Here is a 22,795-nt window from a genome sequence, read left to right as displayed (position 1 = left end):
GAGAGTCATACTGGCTATGCAACTCTCGCCACCTGAATTTTAGGACATCTCCCCAAGCTTTTTTTGATAGACAGTTTTTTCTTCTTTTTTTTTTTTCCCCTGAGAACTACAATATCTATTTACATAGTGGGTTAGTCTAGCACAATTAGCTAACATGACTCTCGAAAAATCCTTCTTTCCATAAAGGACAGGGAAAACATGCGAGAACCCAGTTAGCAACATCCGTGTTTAAACATGCTTTTACTGTACATATTGATGTGCTGTTTTCATCCCAATGCAGAGAAAGCCTACATTTAATCCACAGATTACAGCCCTGATGTACTGCTATTCTAAATCAGACTGCTCCTCAGTCTTGAAAATCTGTGTATTACTTAACTTCCTTACATTTAAATCTCAAAATGCAAAGCATTTGAGATCATAGTTGAGTTCTGGAAGAGACACAACAGTTAAATCTCTGGGAAAGTCAAGCAGTACTGATAATTGGGTTCAGACAAGGCTATATATTTGTTTTTTACTACACTCATACAGGATAACACTTTTTCTAGCTTTGACCCTTTCTTCCTTTTAAGGAAAGGTGACCTTTTAAATTGCCTTTCATCACTGATCACATCTAGATAATACTAACTCTTTTTACAATAGTGTAGGCAAGTAATGGTTTGGTGAGGGCAGAAGAGAAGAAAGATAGCAATGCTATACCTCTAAGGCAATCAACTTTGTATTTTAAAGGCTTGTCCTTTTCCCGAGGCTGTATCATCACAACATTCGCGCTGCTTGCATCTGAATGACAGGATGGGTCCATTTCCTTCACTCCCCACCTCCTTCTCTTAAATTACACATGGATTTCCCTCAGCTATAACCTTGTTGCCAGCTCCAACCTCACTCAGTGAGCAAATGGCAAATTCCTCCATTTCAGTTCGCAGATGGGGGTAACGACAGCAGTTCCTCTGCCAGTATTTAAACAATGGAAACAAATTCTCCAAAGTAATATTCAACTTACTATGTAAAATGTTGATTAAGGTAAAACATTAAAACAAATTGCACACATTAACATATGGGACATATAACTTGCCCGTTCCTGCATTTTTTATCAGAAATCTTAAGAAAAAAAAGGCCATGACATATATTGCATCCAAATGATGTCTAGTTTCAGCATCAAAAGCCACCACTATGAATCTCCTGAAACAGCCACATGGCAATAGATCTTTTACTTGTGCTAACAGGTCTGTTCCCCACGAGCTTTATTGGTCTCCAAAGCTTGTACAAGAATGGAGTACAACACCTAGATCAAATGCAGTTATTAAACAGGCACGTTAAGTTTTGCTGTGGATTCTCTTTTTTAACTAGTCTGTCTGGGAGACTGGCACGAGGGTGGGACTACGGAGTCCCCCTTCACAGCTCTAATACGGTTATTGTGCTGGCTAGAATGTTTCTTATCTAGGTCACCGTTTTACCTTTTCTGCTCCATTATTTGAAGGATCCCTTTACAGCCTCCTTTGATCTAGGTATTCAGGTCAGCAACAATACAGTGTAGAGTGGGGTAAATAGCACATTAAGCAATATTAATCGAAGACCACAGAGGAATTTTTCCAGTTTATCACACTTCCACTGCAAATAAGGGTACCATTAAAACAGAGTATCTACAGAGCAGTAGCTCAAGAAGGCCCCCAAGGTGTGCAGAGACTGACCTGTCTGAGCCTTCCCTGAGATGTAGCCATCAGGGTTTGTCACCACAGATAATTTACCCAAATACTTTAAGTTTACTTAACAAGGAATTAAGAGGGTGTGGCAACTGTGGACTAATTATTCATTAAACCTGAAGCTACAGAGGTATTATGTACATGCTGAAGAAGAAACTCTAGCTCCAGAATATTTTCTTATGTAGTGGATTCAAGCAACATTTAACAGAAATCTAAACTGTGATATGGTTCATGGCAATCTACAGCTGGAAAAAAGAGAAAGACCGTTTTAGCAGCCCATTGATAAAAAGTGCCCAAACTTTGTGGAACACTTGATTCTGAGCACACATCTTTTTAGAATCCAAAATCAATCACAGAATGCAATTTAGTAATCATTATTCCTGGTGTGCATGGTTGAATGTAAAAACGCATACCAGGGCATATTCTACAGACCTCAGTAAATCTCATATTTGGAGTTTTAGAAGAGACACACAGCAACCTGTAGACTTGGATTATCTTGAAACCCCATAATCTAGAGCTGAAACAAACTGGTTTTGTGAGCAAAAGAATAAACAAAGCCTAGCTTCCTCTTGATTTGTGTCCCAAGTTCTTGTATCCATTCCTCTACATAACCAAACTGCCTTGCATACACCCCAACGCTACTCTCCTTCCCCCATAGCCCAGCCAAAAGGCAACATATGTTGTAGCTGGTCCCTGCCACTGGCATTTACTGTGCAACCAGCGTGTCCATGATGACTGGCCTGCTGGAGTAAAGCAGAGGAGTAAACTTTTGGAGCTCCAACCGTAAGTCTTTTCACAGTGGGGGCCCTGAAGTAATTCTCTTGTCTATCCAAATGCTGATTTTTATGATATTTCTTAGGGATGAAAGGGATTTTATACAGTATTGACCAAAATAAACAAAGGCAACATACAGCTGATTCTGAAGACAACCAAAAGCTGAAATAAAGATCTTTGCAAAGCTTTTACAGAACTGAAAAACAAAAAAATTAAATAAATATTTTTTATTTTATTATTTATTTTATTATTTTTTATTTAAAATAAAGATCTTTGCAAAGCTTTTACAGAACTGAAAAACAGGTTTCCCAGACTGTAGACTTTAGGATGGGAGAATTTGTAGCCATTTACAGCCCCACACACACCCCTGTGGTGATTTCCATTTATACTAATATAGTGAATATAAGTTTTGGTAACTCAAAAGTGGATACATATCCTGTTCACTCACTTTTACTACAGGACCATAAATTTCAACAGAAGAGCATGAAAGAAAGCTAAGTATCAAGCAACTCAGATAAATTTTCTTGCCATCCTAAGTGGAAATGCTGTCTTTTAACTCGGGTTTTAATACAAAGGGCATTGCATAGCCTTTGATTAATTTATATGACAACAAAAAGAATAAGAAACAAGGTAGCAGATAGATATCATGTAAGCTGCGCAACAACTGAGAAGAAACTGTCAGAGGGTGGGAAAAGTGTTACCTGGAAAGAAGCTGGAAACTGCAGTTTGAATTCTCTTGTACAAAAATGTGTGTCTTTGAATACAAATTTTACAAACAATAGAGAACTGAGTTTAGAAAATTGTCTGAATCCAATGAATATTTCTTCCTAATGAGAAAAATCTGTAAGGATACAAGGTAAAGCTTGGCTGATTAGGCCAAAAGGGAGACAGTACAAAGGAAGGTAATACAGTCGATTACTGAAGACTGGGAGCCACAGCTTTGGCACTTCTTGGCATAATTTTGGGAAACTCAGCAGATTTTAGGAAGTTTCCTGGATTTATTTATATTTAAAACACGGGTAACACTTAGAACAGGTGCAAAGTTTTTCAGATGTAAAGCTTTTAATCAGCAAATGGCTCATCTGTTGAGCCCACTGGGTTCAAAACACCTTTCACCAAAAGTGAGAGACAGCTTCCAGCAACATTCTTCCTATGTCTGTCCCAGCCAGAGGCTCACTGCTAGTGCTGGCGGCTCCAGAAGGCCTAAGTTGGTGGAATACATTTGTGTTCATAGAATTAGCAACAACATGAATGGCAGCTTCAAAACCAAAATATCTGCAGGATCCAGAGGACCACTCATTTGCATAAAGTCAAACACAAAAAAAGAAGTTTGTTTGAATCAAAATCAAGTTTTGAAGAAAAACCAAATCTTTCTGATTTTTAGACACTTCTTTCTTGCCTCACACAAAAAAGTATGAAATTTCAGTTACTTAACAAGAGGGTATGATCCTTCATCCACCATCTCTTCCTTCTTCTAAACCAAACAAAATGTTACCCCAAAGATCTTTTTGTCTACTAATGGTAACTGTTCAAGCTGTGGCCCTCTCCCCACAAAGGAAAGGATCTCTTTAAGGGTTTCCCATTCTTGCCCATGAAGATTGGAAAATATTATCGTTTCTTAGATATATTATGATAGAATACATAAAGCAAAACCAAGTTCCAATCCTCTGAGTCAGATACTTTACAAATAAATATAGCTACACTCTTCCTGCCCCAAAGAGTTTAGTTCTACTTCTGTAGAGTACTTCAAAGTCATTGGACTGAAGGTTCTACAGAGATACTCAATTATTATTACAAAAAGCAATTAAAACAACAGATTTTCTTCCGTGCAAAGGAATTACAGTTTATACAGAACAACACTATTGCTATCACAAAACAATCATGCATTGTGAAGAAATCTAGTTTTTCCTTGACTCAGGATACAACCCCTGACCCAAAAGAGAAAATAACTGCATGCTTCCCATGCTGAGTTCTATTTATTTTTTATTCACATTTTGAAAACAAACTTTATTGTCACATATTTTTACTTTCATCAGATATTTTGTTTAACCAGGTCATTTTAATTTGCTTTATGTCTTTGTAGTTTAAAAAGAGAGAGAACGAGAGAAATTCAGAGTGCCCAATCCCCTTTTAAATTCAGATGAGGACAGAGGAGAATTACTCTAGGGAAGAGGAAATTACCACCTGTTCGCTCTTATAAAGCATATTAATAATAATAATAAAAAATAAGCCTCTATCAAAAAAAGAGATGGATTGGAAAACAGAAGAAGTAAAAAAAAATCTAACAGATCTAATCAGTATTTTAGGCAGTAAGGTAAACTATGATCATAGAAACTGAAACAATGAAGTACAGCACTACAGAGCAAAAAATAAAAAAGTGTGTCCTATGCAATGCAAATGATATAACAAATTGTGCAGGCTGCAAAACTCAGAGGCAGCAAAATATTTCATCTGGTGTATTCCAGAGTGGTATCAAAATGGAGACACTGCACTGCATAAATTCAGTTATCAAGTACTTGCATATAAAAAGATTGGGAGACAGGAGAGGTCAAATGGATAGCAGCCATAGCTGTCAAAACTTTAACCCTTAACCTCACAAAAATATATAATGAGGAATCAAAATATCAACACACAAATGACATTTTACATTGCTTTTGAAAGTGCTATTATGAATTACCCAAGGTATTCTTAAGAGCTGATGAGAAATCCAGACACAGCCCTGTTAAAGCATTTCAAATCCTAAAGAAAAAGAAAATTCCAGTTCTTTAAGCATTTCCTATATCATAGTAAGAGCCTTCTCCCACTCTGGAATGTGAAAGCCCGAGTGCCTTTGCAAAAGACATGACTATACCAGATGTATATCTTTTTCAATCAAATCTGCTTTAATTTTTCTTTTAGAAGGGTATGATTTTACACTACATCCTTCATACTGAAGTGCATCAAAGGATTGTACAAAACAATGAATTACCTTCACTTATGTTCTGACTTTGTAAGCAAACCATACGAGCACAAAGGACCCTCTGTTAACTCAAGCATAGTTGGGGACATTACAACTTGTTTTTCTAATGTTTAGCGCTTTTGTTACATCCTTGATCAGGTCTCCTAACATTTCGCAGCTTTTACTGAATTAAGCATCCCACAATTTTCTAAGAAGCAAGGAGGAAATGTTACAAGGCTGAATGTCACAGAGCAGGAACTGAAACACTAGCAATTAAAATCCTAGGAGGGTCTCAGTGGAAGTCCAGGAATAAGTCCTATAAATGTTGACTCTCAGTTCTTTGCTGTAGCCAGTAGTTTCACTTGGCACTCCTCTCCTCCCTGCAAGATAATTATATTACTACCTGAATAGCAATTAGGAGCTAAATGTTGAATAAAAGTTAATTTGAAAATTTATTTTTACGGCTCCTGCTCCATGCACATTATGCAGTGCAGCATCAGGGGGAGGTATAAGGCAAATGCTAACTTGAGACCTGAATTTATAACTTCTAAAGTAGAGGCCAGAGAGCTCCACCCCGAGAATTTTAAACTACTTTGCTAGTATAGTGGCCAAATGCAGCAAAGAAGGAAGCAAAGACCAGAGTATGCTTTGCCACAGAGCTTCTACCAACCATGAATCCCAAAAGCAGAGTGGAGATATAATCAGGAGAGCACTCTGGTGTCCCTTAAAAGGGAAAAAGGATGCAGACCTTCCCCTCAGGTAGCATTTGCAGAAAACAATCACACCTAAAGAAATGGGGTCCTAGGGCACATTCCCAGAAGACTACGTCCTTTGAGACCGTGGTGAATGGACTAAGAAATCAGCAGCCCTCTTCTCCAAGCTTGCTCAGTATCATGCTGAGATCCAGCCCTCCTGTTTACGCTGGACAGAGTATTCTACACCACATGGACTGCTCTTGCACTACACATTCAGTAATCAACCATATACATAGCTCTTTTTAACAATAAAGACAGCAGTTTCTCTGCATCACCATGCAGGGCATTGTAAACACACTCAAAAGTCAACAGAGCAGTATCTGGAAAGCATTAGGCTAACACATAATTAGGTTGTGTGTTATTTTGCACACAGTAGCAAAATAAAACAGAAAAACTAAAGCATACAAATACAAATCAACTGTGTGAAGAAACATACTCATTAAATGCAAATACACAAAGAAGCATATATAGAAAAAAATTCCACTTTCACCTGTACAGTTTGACTCCATTCAAAGCCAAAGCTGCAGCAAGCAGGACCACTAAGCTTCAAACAAGAATTAGACATGGATATAAACAGGAATCACACCTGCAGTGCACTGATTAGAACAAAAATCAGATGGGCTATCAAACCCTCAGCTTCTGGGCAGAACCTGCCCACCTGAAGAAATGGGCAGTGTAATTCAGTGTAACTGAATTGCAGAAGAGTCTGAGATTCTCCAAAGCATCTGACATTGGTCTTTTTTGCAGATGTGATGCTGATCTAGACAGAGTTCTTTGATTTGTTGTATACCTGTTCCTAAAGGGCCGTATCTGGGGTATGCAGGAAGCCTACCAATACGGTTTACCTCTGGCTCATGTTATAGCACATTCTGGGCACACAGAAGCACAACCAGCACTGGAAGAAACTGCTGTCTAGGAAGGTTAGTCTTGCTGCTGACACAAAGCTGAAAGTCAGAAAAATCTGGATTCCCATCCTGGCTCATTCAATAACTCACCTGAAAAATACTTAAATCTATCTGTACCTCAGTTTCTCCCTCTGTACAATGAGCATAAAGGGGTCTGTTTCTCAGTTACACTAAAAACTACTGGCATTACTGCTTCATAGTCACAGTTGGCACAGTCCAATTCATTAGTATTTATTGAAGTATTTTAGAAGTCCTGAAACAAAAGCCATATAGCAGAATAGACATGGATAAAGAATCTTTACCGATGTTCAGAATAAAGATAAGAAAAAGTAACAAAAACTACAAAAATAGCAAGATATTCCTCACCTACAACTTTGTCCATCTAAAATACTAGCAAGCACTAAACCTCCTGGAGTCTCTGAAATATTTGGATGGAAGTATCAAAATAGAGGCATTAAGGTGTTTTCAACACAACCAGAAGCAGGAAGGACCAGGCTGCAGACCCATGAGGTTTAATTTGAATAGATAACTTCACTGCTTATCTGATCTGCATCCTCAAACTGAACCTTTTGAGGTTCGCCCACCAACATGAAACATGACACCAAGCTGAGAACACAGGAAACCTCAACAGATTTAGTGAAGAAATCACATAGGCAATAAAATGAGGTCATGCAATTCTTGCAGTTTAACGCTGGCAAAAGGGGGAAGTAGGTACAAGGAGGAGAGAAAAGTCTATTATTCCATAAATGTAAGTTATTCCACAGCCACTGATGTTCCCACATTTCTGTTGGTGTTCATCTACTTTACTCTTCTACCTTTCCCCCCCATACAAGCTGATCAAGAGTATAAATAGCATGAAACCTAACCTTCTCATTGTCTTAATACCATCAGTTATACCAGGGAATGTCTAGCTCTCTCCTAAAAGACTCTGATAAAAAATAACTTAGATTGCACAATGCACACATCTAGAAACAGGATATTTAATTTATTTCTTGTTGGAATTTTTAATGGACCTTCAAACGACTACCAGAATTTAGATAGTTTACATGAGTTTTAATTAGCCCAAATAAGAGACTCCAGTGTAGTACACAAAAATAGCTTCCACTATTCAATCTGTGGACATGTAGAGCTGCCCTGTACATATCAAAGGAGACTGAGTCAGTTCACATCATCCATACTGAAGACAACACTTTATCCAACCATGACATGAAAGAAGAAAAAAGCTAGCTTTGTCCCCATCAAAAAGAAAATAGCAATGCCCTGAAATCACATGTCTCCTGGGCAGCTTCCCAAGCACACTTTGTTTTCATTGACTAAAATAACGCTTAACAATAGATACTGAAAGCAGATTTTCCTACACTTTAAAAAGTCTCAATCTACTAGAGACCAGCAGATCTTGAATTGTTTTATTTAGCTAACAGTCATCCTCACATAATGAAAGAACACAGGCCATCTAAATAGAGAAAAAATAATCACTTTTTCTTCACTCTTTTCTTCTTTCACTGTTGTAATTAATAGATTAGAGATAGAACTGGCCTGAAACAACATGCTGAGCCACACCAAACTATTTGAAAATATGTGCTGCCAAGTCCTATTTATTGGTTCTCTGATGACCACTCCTGAAAATAACAGCAGAAGTCACAGGTGCAGTAATAGCTGATCAGGATGCCCAGGCTCAAACCCTATGGTTAAAATGCCCCAGGCATCTTTCTGAGTATTCCCAAAGAGAATCACAGAATCAGTAAGGTTGGAAGGGACCTCTGGAGATCATCTAGTCCAACCTCCCTGCTCAAGCAGGGTCATCTAGAGCATGTTAGACAGGGTTGCATCCAGGTGGGTCTTGAATATCTCCAGAGAAGGAGACTCCACCACCTCTCTGGGCAACCTGKTCCAGTGCTCCRTCACTCTCACARKGAAGAAATTCCCCCTCACGTTCAGGCAGAACTTCCTGTGCTTCAATTTCTGCCCATTGCCTCTTGTCCTGTCACATGGGACAACTGAAAAGAGTTTATCCCTGTCTCCCTGACACCCTCCCTTTAGGGACTTGTACACATTGATAAAATCCCCCCTCAGGTTTCTCTTCCCCAGGCTGAAGAGGCCCAGCTCTCACAGCCGTTCCTCACAGGGCAGGTGCTCCAGCCCTCTGATCATCTTTGTAGCCCTATGCTGGACTCTCTCCAGTAGCTCCATGTCTCTCTTGGACTGGGGAGCCCAGAACTGGACACAGTACTCGAGACGAGGCCTCCGCAGGGCTGAGGAGAGGGGCAGGATCACCTCCCTCCACCTGCTGGCAACACTGTGTAATGCATCCCACGATGCCATTAGCCTTCCTGGACACAAGGGCACATTGCTGGCTCATGGTCAACTTGGCATCCACCAGCACTCCCAGGACCTTCTGCGCAGGGCTGCTTCCCAGCAGCTCAGCCCCCAGCTTGTACTGGTGCCTGGGGTTATTCCTCCCTAGGCGCAGGACTCTGCACTTGCCCTTGTTGAACCTCAGGAGGTTCCTCTCCGCCCAGCTCTCCAGCCTGGCCAGGTCTCTCTGAATGGCAGCACAGCCCTCAGGTGTGTCAGCCACGCCTCCCAGCTTGGGATCATCAGCAAACTTGCTGAGGAGGCACTCTGTCCCCTCATCCAGGTCATCGATGAAGAAGTTGAACAGGATGGGACCCAGTACTGAGCCCTGGGGAACTCCTCCAGCCACAGGCCTCCAACTAGACTCTGCGCCACTGATAACAACCTTCTGAGATCTGCCTTTCAGCCAGTTCTCAGTCCACCTCACTGTCCACTCGTCTAACCCACACTTCCTCTAGGAGGATGTTATGGGAGACAGTGTCAAAAGCCTTGCTGAAGTCAAGGTACACAATGTCCACTGCTCTCCCCTCATCTACCCAGCCAGTCACTCCATCATAGAAGGCTATCAGTCTGGTTAAGCAGGATCTCCCCTTGGTGAACCCATGCTGGCTACTCCTGATCACCTTCTTTTCCTCCATATGTCTGGAGATGACATCCAGAATGAGCTGTTCCATCACATTTCCAAGGATGGAGGTGAGGCTGACCGGCCTATAGTTGCCTGGGTCCTCCTTCTCGCCCTTTCTGAAGGCTGTAGTGACATTGGCTTTCTTCCAGTCCTCAGACACCTCTCCAGTTCTGCAGGACCTTTCAAAGATGATGGAGACCGGGCTGGCAACAACATCCGCCTGTTCCCTCGGTACCCATGGGTGCATCCCATCAGGGCCCATGGATTTGTGAAAGTCAAGTTTGCCCAGATTTCTAATTCTATCCTCCTCAATGAAAGGGAAGTCTTCCTTTCTCCAGACTTCCTCTCTCGTCTCCAGGCTCTGGGGTTCTTGAGGGCTGCCCTTAGCAGTGAAGACTGAAGCAMAGAAGGCATTCAGTAATTCTGCCTTCTCTGTATCCCTTGTCACCAGGGCCCCCGCCCATTCAGTATTGGGCCCACATGTTCCCTAGTCCTCCTCTTGCTACTGACGTATTTGAAGAATCTCTCCTTGCTGTCCTTAACATCCCTTGCCAGACTTAATTCCAAATGGGCCTTAGCATTCTGTACATACTCTGACAGCATTCTTATATTCCTCCCATGTAGCCTGCCCCCTCTTCCACATTCTGTGCACTTTCTTCTTCTGTTGGAGTTTTGCCAGGAGCTCCTTGCTCATCCATGCTGGTCTCCTGCCCCTTTGCTGGACTTCTTTCTCCTCGGGATGCACCGCTCTTGAGCTTGGAGGAAGTGATGCTTGAATGTTAACCAGCTCTCCTGGACCCCCCTTCCTTCTAGGGCCTTAACCCATGAGATTCCACCAATTAGGTCTCTGAAGAGCCCAAAGTCCGCTCTCCTGAAGTCCAGGGTTGCAGTCCTGCTTGTTGCCTTACTTCTTTCCTGTAGAATCCTGAACTCCACTATCTCTTGGTCACTGCAGCCAAGGCTGCCCCCAACCTTCACATCTCCAACCAGTCCTTTTTGTTGGTCAGGACAAGAACACTTAATTCTAGCCTCTTTCTTCTTGATGAAATACCACCAGCATTTATCATCGTCACAGCACCTGTTTGTTCTGAATCACTAGCAATTGGAAGGGGGATTCAGGGAGAATCCTGGTTTGGAAGGGGGAGCTGTTAGGTGTAATCATCTGTTATGGCATTAGTGCACTTTGATTTGCCTGACTTTTATCACTAACAGAGCAGTCAGATCTCAGACTGGTTTTATGCCAGTCCAATGCTGCTTATTTCACAAGAAGCAGTCCTAATTTAGACAAGTGTAAGTGAAATCATAATTGGATTGAATATTGGTGCAATTTATAAACATACACAGAGTCTTCTTAATAGCTTACATAAAGCTATATATGAACATTTCTGCCTGTCTTATGACACTTATGCAAGCAGCTGGTAAGACCTTCCCTGGCCTTATGATTCTGGCAACTGGCCCAGATCTACTGATTTTCACTGAAGTAAATCTGTAAACATTTTAACCATTTGACCCTAAATTTCAAATTATTTTCTGAACTGATTTTTTTTCTAAGAATGAAATATGGCTCATTGAATTTTTGAGTCCAAGAATCATCTTCATTTTAAAGGCAAAGAAAAAGGAAAAGAAGTGATACACCACACAGTAGCTGTTTTCAATAATATTTTTGTTAGTTTTTTCCCTTCTTGTTCCATGTGAATGGCAGCCAGCTCTGAAGATTTACTTCATTTTTCACCCATGTTAAAAAGATAGTAAAAAGAACCAACCTGAGAACTTTCATTCTACCTTAAATAAAGACAGTGCCCTTTCTCTTTCTGTCCTCAAACTTACATTCTGGTCTTTCATATTTTCTGTCTACAAACACAGGCTCTCACCTAGTTTACTGGCTTTTTCATAAGTTAAGAGGAAATCTGTCCATTTGATTGATGAACAAAGAGTACTAATAACAGTTTATAAAGAATAAAGAATTATGGAACTATTTCTCAAAGTAGCATTCCTGACCACATTCAACAGAATGGGTACTTCCTTCATCCCGCCCCCCTGCCCTTTTCTTAAAAAAAACCTGCCTATGACACTTAGGTATTTTTCATTTGTCACTGATCTTACAGATTGCTTGCTGCTATAGGACAAGTCTGCATTTCAACGCAGCAGACTGAGACATGAGGGACATACTGTACATACGACTTACAAGGAGACCATCCAATTTTACAGCATAATGGGAACAATAACCAGCCTACAAGCCCTTGGGAGGAGAGAACACACGTTTCCAGAAGAGGTGATCAGAGCACAGGAACACTGCTGAAACATGTCTTGCAGACGCAGGTGCCAGGAAGAGGAGGAATGTGATTCAGTAGTTTACCCAAATGGATGCAACAGTGTTTCTTTCAAAGACCATGAAATATGCAGGAAGATTACTGCCTTTTGCTGCTTTATGGCACTTACAGCTTGATTCAACAGTTTCCTGCTTTATCCAAGATGGACAGTATTCTGAAGCTAGCAGGCACGTGTCTCTCATTTTATCTGGTTCTACCTCTGCCCAATCCAGACAATTATGATCTTCTTAAAAATAACATTCTTGCCATTCTTCAATATTGATTGGAAACGATCTGTCAGATGGAGCTTCTGTTAACAATAGTCTATTTTCATCATTTGTATGATGTACTTCACTGCACTTTTTAAGCCTGTGAATAAATCAAACAGGGCCAAGTTTTTCCCATATGTAAGCACAGAAGTAACCTACTGTAACACAGAGATTTCACACAATAAAAGGCAAACCACTAACTGAACTTTTAGCAGTTCATCCTTAAGTAACAGCCAGTGCAGGTACCACCACCACCAATCTCTGTCCACAGAAATTTGTAATTTAATACTCTTTTCATAATACTTACTGCATGGCCAGAAATCAGGACATTGATAACATTTCAAATTTCCACTCTGCCTTCTATGCCAATAGCACATACTATTCAGCAACCTCCAGCTAAAGAACTGTGCACAAATTCACAAAAACCACTGCATGTATTCAATTGCCATGACTGCATTTTATATTGCCTAGAAGAATGTATACTTAAGGATAGTATTTTTCTAGTACAAAACAAAAAGTCTTACATATGTTCTGAGCATCACAAACCAAAGACATGACAGCCCCCATGGAGATTCATGTACGTGAAAAGAAACCAGATCATTCTGATTTATTATACTCACACGGTTCACTGAAACATAAATATGTGATTCTGCTCATTCACCTGTGTCACAGTATGTAAACCATATGCTAGCCAGAAAAGGATGAGCACAAAGTTAAGGAAATCTGTACCACTATTACTTGCTTCCAGGCAGAGCCAAGAAAGTAAAAATCAGCCAACATATAGGTATGGATGATAACGTTTTTCCAGCGGGTTGGAAGAAGTCATGAGCAAAAAAATTTGACTGAGTCCTGAAGAAGGGGACAAGAAAGGCCTCATGCCTTGCAGATCCGGCAAAAGGAGCAGAAGGTCGAAGAGAAACTAGCTCAGCCTCTGAATGGAAGACAGCCACTAACACTTCATATGAGGCTCTGAGCACTGCTGTCGGATTTCAGGAAGAAACTAAAAGTATCATTTCTCTGAAAAGAGGAGGAATGAAAGACAAGTCAGGAGACGATGACAGGATACTGTGAGTCAGTGTTTTTTTGGAAAATAGCTTGTTTCTTTCAAAAGCTAAAGGACTCTGAGAGCCTGGGAGAGGTGGAAACTAGCATAATCTGGCCAGGAACACAAAGGTTTAAGAGGAGAAAAGGATGACTCAAAAACCCAGAGCAGCAGGTGGCACATGAAAAGCCTGTAATAACAAGCCTCACACTGCACGCTATACACGCAAATCTTATCGACAGTGACAACTTCTCTCTTTCCAGTCTATGTCGGCATAAACATAAGAAATAGCAGGTTCAGCATCCTCAGTGTTATGAAATAAGCTGTTCCTTCTTTCCAACAGTAAACTGATACCAAGAATTACTTTCACGAGCTACGCTTCAACCAAATCCATTCAAAACTGCTTATTTCTTAGCGCAATGCTGTGTAGCAAATTATGCCCAGTGTTGTAGAGTAGCAGATCCTTTGCACTGCTACAGACGAAGTCATAATAAAAGGAAAAAAGTGACAGCAAAACATCATCAGTGCTATGGAAGAGAAATTGTATACACCACCCAGGTAAAACACAACTACTGCAAAATTACCTTTGACACTTTAATGTTCTCACATCATGGATAAGTTGCAAAAATCTTTGCCCTACCTGAAAGAGAGACAAATGAACATATCCAAAGTACTGACAGCTCTCACTCTTGGACAGCAAAGTTTGGATTTAGCCCTTCAGATAAGCATCCAGCTGACAGAATGAGATTACTACCAGAGAACATCAGTGCTTTCTACTTTTGCAAATTTCTATCCCATAATGCTGCAAAGGCAAGCTTGAAAGATTTTCATATAGGAAAACAGATAAGCCCGTAAAAAAGAAACCAAAAAAACCAACCCTCCTCCCCCCCCCAAAAAAAACACCCTTCAACTCATGGAGTGCTTAGGGTTGGCAATAGTGCCAGTGCTAACCTTGGATCTTAATTTATTTGGCGAGTATAAAAAGAAATACAGCATTTGGAGCTGTCACTTAACATATCTTTTTTTTCTAGCCTCTATTTAAAATTTTTTATCTAACCACAAATTGATCCAAATTCGTATCTGTGAGAATAACAGCAGGTATCAGTTTGACTAGTTTCCTACATTAACAGCTATCATTCTCAACAGCAAATACCTCTTTCATACATACGCTTTCATACAATAAATAAATCATCTCTGGCAGCTGTTACTGTTTTAATTCCATATCCAGCCAAGATTTACACATCTGCTAAAGTCTACGCATGTAAACAGTCCCAGTAACATCAGCAGGAGTCCTTGCATTTGTTAAGTTAAACACATGCGTAGAATTACTAGGATCAGGACACTGCCTAGAATTCTCACAAAGCAAATAAAATCTGAGCCTGAAATAAATACGATTATCATTTCTTCATGTTTTCAGGTTACCATTTTTCATTATGCCTTTGCAAAGTGGTCTTAGGTTCACATATGTCTCCAAGCCCAGAAAGAAAGTCTTTCAAGGGCTCTTTCAAACATCTGCTCTTTTACTACGGAGTGAAAACCAGCAGAAAGAACAGCATGATTCTTTGAAAAGAAAACACTTAAATATCAGTTACAGCCATTTGTCCTGATGGTTTTATAAGCACATTGAATAGTAATTTACACAGACTACTTTGAGTAAACTAAACGGACCAGAAGGTAAGTGCCTCAAGGGTCAGTCTAACATATTGCAAACATGGCTTTGCTAATCTTGGCATAATTCAACAGCAAATTTTTAATAAATGGCCACATCTAGGTCACCAGCATCTACCTCATGAAAAAACGATATGAACCAACATTATTAGCACAATGGAGTCTGGAAAGAGCAAACACTGAAGTACATGAAGGGCTAGAGATGTCTTCCTGATTCAAGATCACACAGTCTCTAGTCGTAACTCTCTTCTCTGACCATTTTTTCTACTGCCTATTGTAGCTGCTATTAAAAGAACATGAGCTCAAAGATTATCCTCCCTTGGTTGTAGGGGTACATCTGCTACATCTATTTTAGATGTAAAAATAGTGATAGGAACTCCCCCCTCTCCCCAAAAAAAAGAAAAAAAAAGAAGAAAAAAAAAGAAACTCTGGAAAAATCCATGGAAGTGAGCTGATAATTTAAATCATTTTGAAGTTGGATGAGACAGGTGAGGAACAGTTTTGTAAAGCTAAGCTTTGGGCTTGACTTTCACATAAACTCAAGCAGGAAACATTCCAAACTCGGGACCTGAATCCTCACTAATCTTTATAGCTTTACAGCAAAATATAAAATACCAGGACTCCACTCTGGAGCTATAAGCCAGCATTCCTGCAACACTAGATTTCAGACCCTGAAACTCAAGTGCTAAACTAAATGAACTTGATTTTGTTGAGCATGAAGACAAATTACCCTACAACACTCTTTACAGCTCAGGTTTAAACTATCCATGTAGACATGTTTATTAGCAGGTTTGGATAGCATTCTATTTCTTCTCTCACTTCCTTAGCTTCTTATTTTTAAAATCCTACAACTGCACAAGAACGTCAAGTCTCTGGCTGTTTAAGGACCATGTGACTCTTCTGTACTTTGAACTCAGATAAACTTCTTACTGAATGAAGTCATGTGTAAAATGCTTTCCAACAGAGATTATTTTGAACCAGGCCGTACTAAGAAATGCAACAGAATTTCAACACTCATATTTCAGCAGTAAAAAGAAAAAAAAAAAAACATTCCTGTGGTTGTGCAGGACTTTGCTGGGCATGGGGGGGAAGGACACGAGACCCAATCATGTAAACAAAACTACACTTGCACTAGATTATGAAAGTATATAATTTTTAGTTAATTAATGGTGGAAAAAAAACACATTTCAGCATATTTCTTTATAATCACACTTAAAAAAAATACTCAGATTTTGCCTAAAACTACATAGGTCTTTAATGCATGCATGCATCTTTGCTTACAAAAGACATTTTCATAAATCACAGAATCCCAAATTTAAATCAGCAGAACCAGAATCAGGTCATGGAATTCCACCCTGAGATGGATCAGAATCTCTGTATGTTTCTTTAGCCTGAAGAGATACCAGGTTTAGCTAATATTCAGATTAAAATAAAAAAAATGCATGACCCTGATCATTATGCTTTTTTCCCTAGGAGCAGAACATACGGCCTATATCCTGGCTAACTTCCAACAGCAGTAAATACATTTCGACCACATAAGCTTCCCCCGCGGTTTAGCTGGGTAGAGCATTCCTCTTCAGTCCCTCCTGTGAACATTTATACCTTGTTGCGGAGCACTAATAAATGGCTACTGCCCTCTGCTCCAAAGATGACTGCATTTCAGTAATAAGTGAAACAATTTTTATAAACATATAACTATATCCTGGGGTTTTTTATGGGGGGGGGAGGGGGGAGAAGAACATGATCTGTTTTGTTTCTTAACGTGTTTTGAGTTCCTAATCATATTCAGTAGACATGACCTTTTGTATCAGGATGACACTTCATGCAGTGAAATTGATAGATGATGATGAACAAGGTATTTTCCTTTAATAACCTTTAACATTAACAATGCTTCTTAAAGAATCATCTACCCTTAGGTCTATGCAGCATATCTAAAATCATGCATTTCTTCAGAGGACAGGGAGCAGCCTACAGATTTATGGAAGGCTGTGTGTTGAGAAAGAAGGTTAATGTTGGAGAAGTCACTGGGCAAGCTCTCAGCTGAAAAAAGGGGGGGGGGAACCAGGCAAAGCAGAAGAGGAGTTTGGCTATCTTTTATTTTTACACCAAGACATTTACTGTTTATATTGCTGTGTTTTGTTTAAAGGATAGAGAGAATGCAACGCAACAGACATACAACACCATACAACAACAGAGTCCACCATGTAGTCTGAAGATCTCAAAGCACTTTACAAGTGCCTATTATTAGTCCCTATGCAAGGTGCTGGAGTCAGGCGTTACAAGAGCCATCTTAGAAAGAACTACAAGACCAAATTCTATATACCTGATCAAATAAAACTCTTTTTCCCCAAAAAAATAAGGATTGCAAACACCAAAATCAAGACCAAAATTACCAAAAGGGAGAAGTCATTCTGAGTACTTCCACTTTTGATTTTCTAGCCTGAAGCCATCCGAATTCCAAATTTCAGAGTTAGATACCTATTAACTTCAGCTAATTTTGGCAGTATTTATTACCTCTACAAAAGCATCAGAATCACTGTGACAAATTAGGCGCCCTGGAAGTCAGAAGCCAGTTTAACGATTTCCCCTGCATAAGATCTAAGTGTCGTTAAGCAGCAGAAATACCAGAAAGAGAATCATTTAGACCACTCCATGTTTTAACCACTTGGCCATATTTATAAACTACTTTGAAGATGATAAATGCTGCAGAGTTGTTCAGTGTTACTAAACAAAATTGTGCATAGGAAAAGGATTTTTTCTGCAAGAGACCTGAATGAAGAGCTCCTATCAACTACTTAATCCATGTGTTTGTATACATACACAAAAATCCATACCTACATGTACATATACATCAGTTAAAAAACTTATATAATACATTGTCATCTGGTTTTGTTTTGTTTTATATTCTAAAGAATATTAGGCACAAAAAAGACAAAACAATTTTGCACCTTCCCATAAACCAGAAGTGGGAAGTCTTCTGAGAATGTGATGAGTGGTCAGCTTTCTTCCATCTGGCTCGACTTAAATTTTTTTAAAAACATCCTTCCTCTTCAGAGCCACAGTGGTCTGTTACAGAACTGGTATACGTGGTGAATGAGAAGCCTCTCCTGTTTGCATTCACAAAGTCATTGGGATTCTGCTCCCCTGCCATCTCTGTTCTTCAGAGCTGGCACAGGATTCAAACTGATGAGGAGGCCCCAGCCTGAAGAAGCAGAGCGAGGAATCCTGTCAATGTAAGCCCAGCAGGCTCATAGCGACAGGGCTGGCAAATGAGCGAAAGGCTGCTGCAGCTCACACAGAAGCACGATCTCGGGTTATGCGAATGCTGTTCCAATTAGCCCAGAAAACTGGGTAGCTTCCTGATTTGACTGCTAGCTCTTCTGTTAGGATGTGGCACTGCTAGTTGTAAAGACCAAGAAGTTTGGGATAAGGCCAGATCACAAAACTAAGAAAACAGAAAAGCACCCAGGTTTTAAAGGAAGATGTAAAAGTTAAGGTCTGTATGGTGGCATCCCTTTAAACATAATGCAACAGAATGCAAGCTCTTGCCCCCATCCCCAAGCATAAAATGTGATACGTCTCTGGTGTGCAACATTGCCATCAAGTGGCCATTCCAGCTGTGCAAAAATATTAGCAGGGACAGAATATATCAGAACGTGGCCCCAAATTTGTAGCTTTTTACATTGTCTTTAATAACATTAGCAAACCACAGGAGAACGGGAAAGGTGGTGAGGGAACTCCCTCATAATGTTCCTTCACAAATTAAAACATCATTGTCTTCAGAAGTGTTCTTTTTTATGCTAGGCAGAAAATGTATTTCTCATTTTCTAAGATACACTCATCAAGTCCATGTCATAATTATACTGCAATGCACTGTGCAGAGTACAACTGAACATCAAAATGACAAATGCAGAGTTCCTGATGTCAGGAAACCAGTCTTCAGACGTAATCAGAATGAGAACAGCACAATGGCCTCAATTAGGGAAGGGTTCCAATATGGGAAAATACACGGAAGTTGGCATAAAGTCAGGAGTGGAAAACAAAGCAAATGGATCAAGTTAGTAACTTAAACAGAAAATGAAATACTGACAGGCATAGGACAAAACACAGAATGCAGAAGAAAGCTGTAATAAATAAAATATGCATGCTACAGAGGAAAATTTGTACATAGTCAAAAAAGTAGTAACAGTTGAATCTAATCCAGGAAGAAGAGTGATTCAGTTAAAATGGCAGTGAAGAAAAATAATCACCTACCTCAGCACTTGAGTCAGAAGTCATTCACCTATGCAGAACTTTTATTTGCAGTAATCTGGAACCTTGCCCAAGCAAAGCAAGCATGATTTAGCACACTCACTAAATGGCCCACTGCTTGCTTGTTTTACAGCTTCAGCAAGGGACACAAACTCATTAAGAAGGAACAACTTTGTTGCCTGTGCATGAGACCAAGTACAACAGGAGTTTTCTGCCTAGCTGGCACTACAAGAAATAACAATGACCTGAAATCAAATTTAGTAACATATCCATTAGAATAGAATCTACAAAAATCTTCTGTCAAAACACCAGTAAAGAAGCAACAAAAGCTTAGTAACTTGAGACAGGAAACAGAAATATTGATGGGCAGCGTACAGAAGCTTAAACTCCTCAGAAATTTGAGATACAAAAGAGTCCTATTTATATTCGCGTCTCCTAGCATTTGGCACTGGTAAACATCAAAATGTGCCTCCCCAGAGTAAAGTTACCACCCTTGAGAAAAATTCTTCTATGGCTACTCTTCTAAAATCAGGGTAAGAAATAGTAATTTTCTTTTTCACCAAGCAAATAATTTTGAAAACAAAACTTACAATATTCTTTTAAGGGAACTAGGAAACAATCTTAAAAAGCTAATAATGTTCAGCTGCATATTTATTATTACCCTGACCTGCAGCTGCTGAGATGGTAATTACACCTTTTTTGTTCATTTTGATTGTTTTGCCAGATCACATAAAGCTTATCTGCTAAACAATTTGTGATAAGCTTAGCATTTTTATAATACTGTTTCCCTCATTCAGGTAAGAGGGCAGAAACCAGAGAAGTATTTTTGACTCACGTTTCTAACAGAAAAGCTACTCTGCAAAAAGTGAAAAAACTCCTAGGCTGCAAGAGGATCTTGATCCCTCTGTGTCATCATTCAATTTCTATACCCTGCTACAAGTTTCAATGTATTTTAAAGAAACTATTTACTATTATTTTTGCAGTGGAAGTGCAGAACAAACTGAAAGGTTAAATTAAGATACTATTTTCTTGAGTATTTTTTTCCCCAGGACCATCAGCCAAATAGCATATGAACAGGGAGATTTTTCAACAGAATACGAGCCTAAAGGAGAAAGCAATTTTCCAAGAATATTTGACAAAGCAGAGGACTGTAGTAAAGTCCTATTACTGGCAGACACCGAACCCAAACTGTGCTAACTGTGTCTATCACATACAGACAGGTGAAGAAGCTAGAGTCCCTTATGCAGAATTTCACAGAGCCTTTGGATTCTCATACAGGTCAACGAGCCTACAAAACAAACATCTATTTTATGAACTAAGGTTTTTCTCTGGCACGTTAGTCCAAAAAGGCCATGCTACCAACTGTACCGACCAAGACAACCATCCAGAATCCACGTTATTTGAGGCAGGCAGTTATCTGGACTCAGTTACTTACACCTATTAAAACATTGGCTACATAATCCTCTATTCAAACTACTCTCCTTGTAATGAGGCCAACCACCGCTGCATAAGTAAACTCTACAATTTCTTGATAGAGTATCCTGAAGTCACCCTCTGCATCTATTTCTCTCAGTTTTATCACACTGAGGAGTTTTCCGAAAGCTATATGGAACCGTGAAGCTTTACAAAGCCTTTCCAGCTTACGGCCTCATGCAACTCTACGCCCACTGCCTGGGGGAACACGGCATCACCTCCTCTGCAATTTTGTGTATAGCATCCCAGGGTCAACCCTTTATCACCCAGCTTTGCCATCAAAAACCTTACCAGATCAAACAAATCCACATCAAATTAACAACTTAATAGGAATGAAACCGTATTTGAAGAAAGCATTTCTTAAAACAGGGAAAATGTAGGGAAAGCCTGCTCTGCAGCAAAATTTGAAGACCTTTTCTTCTTCTAAACCAGCCTTGCAACAGCCTTTACAACTGATGAAAGGCAATCTGCCATCTCTGATGTCTCAAAGCCACTTGGTGCTTTTCCCAGACATATTTCTACCCTTTCAGAAGGAACATCTGTACTCCAAAACTAAAAATACTGTAAGAAAGACATTTAAAAATGCCAAAGGAGTTACTATATGAAATTCGTAATTCTGAAATGTTTCCAAAGGCAGACACCTGTTGTGAAGGTGATACAAATTAAACAACTTCCAAGCTGTAAAACTGAGACTTAAAATGGCACAAAACACTAAAGTCACCTCTTATAAAAGTGAATCTACTGAGGAACCGTGAAACTCAAAATAATTGACTATGAAGATAATAAGCTTTTACTTTAGGCCTATACCTTTCAAATATAAACCTGTATCTGCAGTAACAAAAACTCAGTATCTCCTAACTATTTCCTGTGATAAATAAATTTGTCGTTGTCAAGCCAATTTTTACTGGAAAAATAAAAGCAGTATGCGAGCTACAAGCACAACTATAACCTCTGAACATAGCTTCCAATGAGGCAACTTCGGTGAAATGCATGGAGCAGCTTTATTATGCATAAGCACCATAAAGATGGAAATGCTCTAGGATATATCAGATTCCTTGCTTTTATAGCATTTAAAAGCTTTTTTTTTTAAGAAAAGCTTTCCTGACATAGGTTATATTGATCCTGCATAGCTTCTTAGTACCTTTGAGTTAACACACTTGAAAACTGTCTGCACTGTAATGCGGGCCAATTTATTTCTCATCAGGCTTATAAAGCCAATCTTATTTTCTTATCTAGTGGTACCAATGCGCTTGGGCTTCTAGTACCAAGTTCACAGCCCAACATCATATTATAAGCATGACAGAAACGGGGCATTTGCATTATGCCGCCTAAACCCCTCTTTGTACCCTCATACCGGCCTGCAAAAGGGGAGAAGGCTGGTCTCGCCGGGCCTCAAGCACCACTGCTGGGCATCCCCGGGCCGGCGAGAGGGCTGCCTGCCGAGGCTCGCCCCTCTCCTCAGGAGCGCCGAGCCCGCCGCGCGGCAGCGTAACGGTCGCCGCGCGAGCGCCCCCGCCCGGGGGGAGCTAACGGCCGCGCCGCGAGGGGGGGGCAGCGCACGCGCCCCGTTACCACGGCGACCAGCCAGCACCTGCTCCCCCTGGCGGCGCGCGGCGGCACGTCACCCTCAACTGACCAATGGCAGCAGCTGACCTGCTGCGCCCCTCCGCGGCCGCCGCGCTCCCGTGGCGCGCGTGCGCCTCCAAGCTGGCGGGCGGGGGCTCGGCGGCGGGC

At 40.3% G+C, this 22,795-nt stretch overlaps 1 protein-coding gene across 1 annotated transcript; it reads left to right on the top strand.

Moving 5' to 3' along the window:
* The first annotated feature begins 20,657 nt into the window (after positions 1-20,657).
* APOBEC4 (apolipoprotein B mRNA editing enzyme catalytic polypeptide like 4) lies at positions 20,658-21,441 on the top strand. Its single transcript, XM_085299694.1, is given in 2 exon segments — positions 20,658-21,178; positions 21,180-21,441. Coding segments are annotated over 2 exon segments (783 nt in total).
* The last annotated feature ends 1,354 nt before the right edge of the window (positions 21,442-22,795 follow it).

This window comes from Rhea americana, unplaced genomic scaffold (genome assembly GCF_003343005.1).
Source record: "Rhea americana isolate MKP2758 unplaced genomic scaffold, rheAme1 scaffold_151, whole genome shotgun sequence".
Classification (NCBI taxonomy): Eukaryota; Metazoa; Chordata; class Aves; order Rheiformes; family Rheidae; genus Rhea; species Rhea americana.
This window is presented reverse-complemented; position numbering and strand designations above follow the sequence as displayed.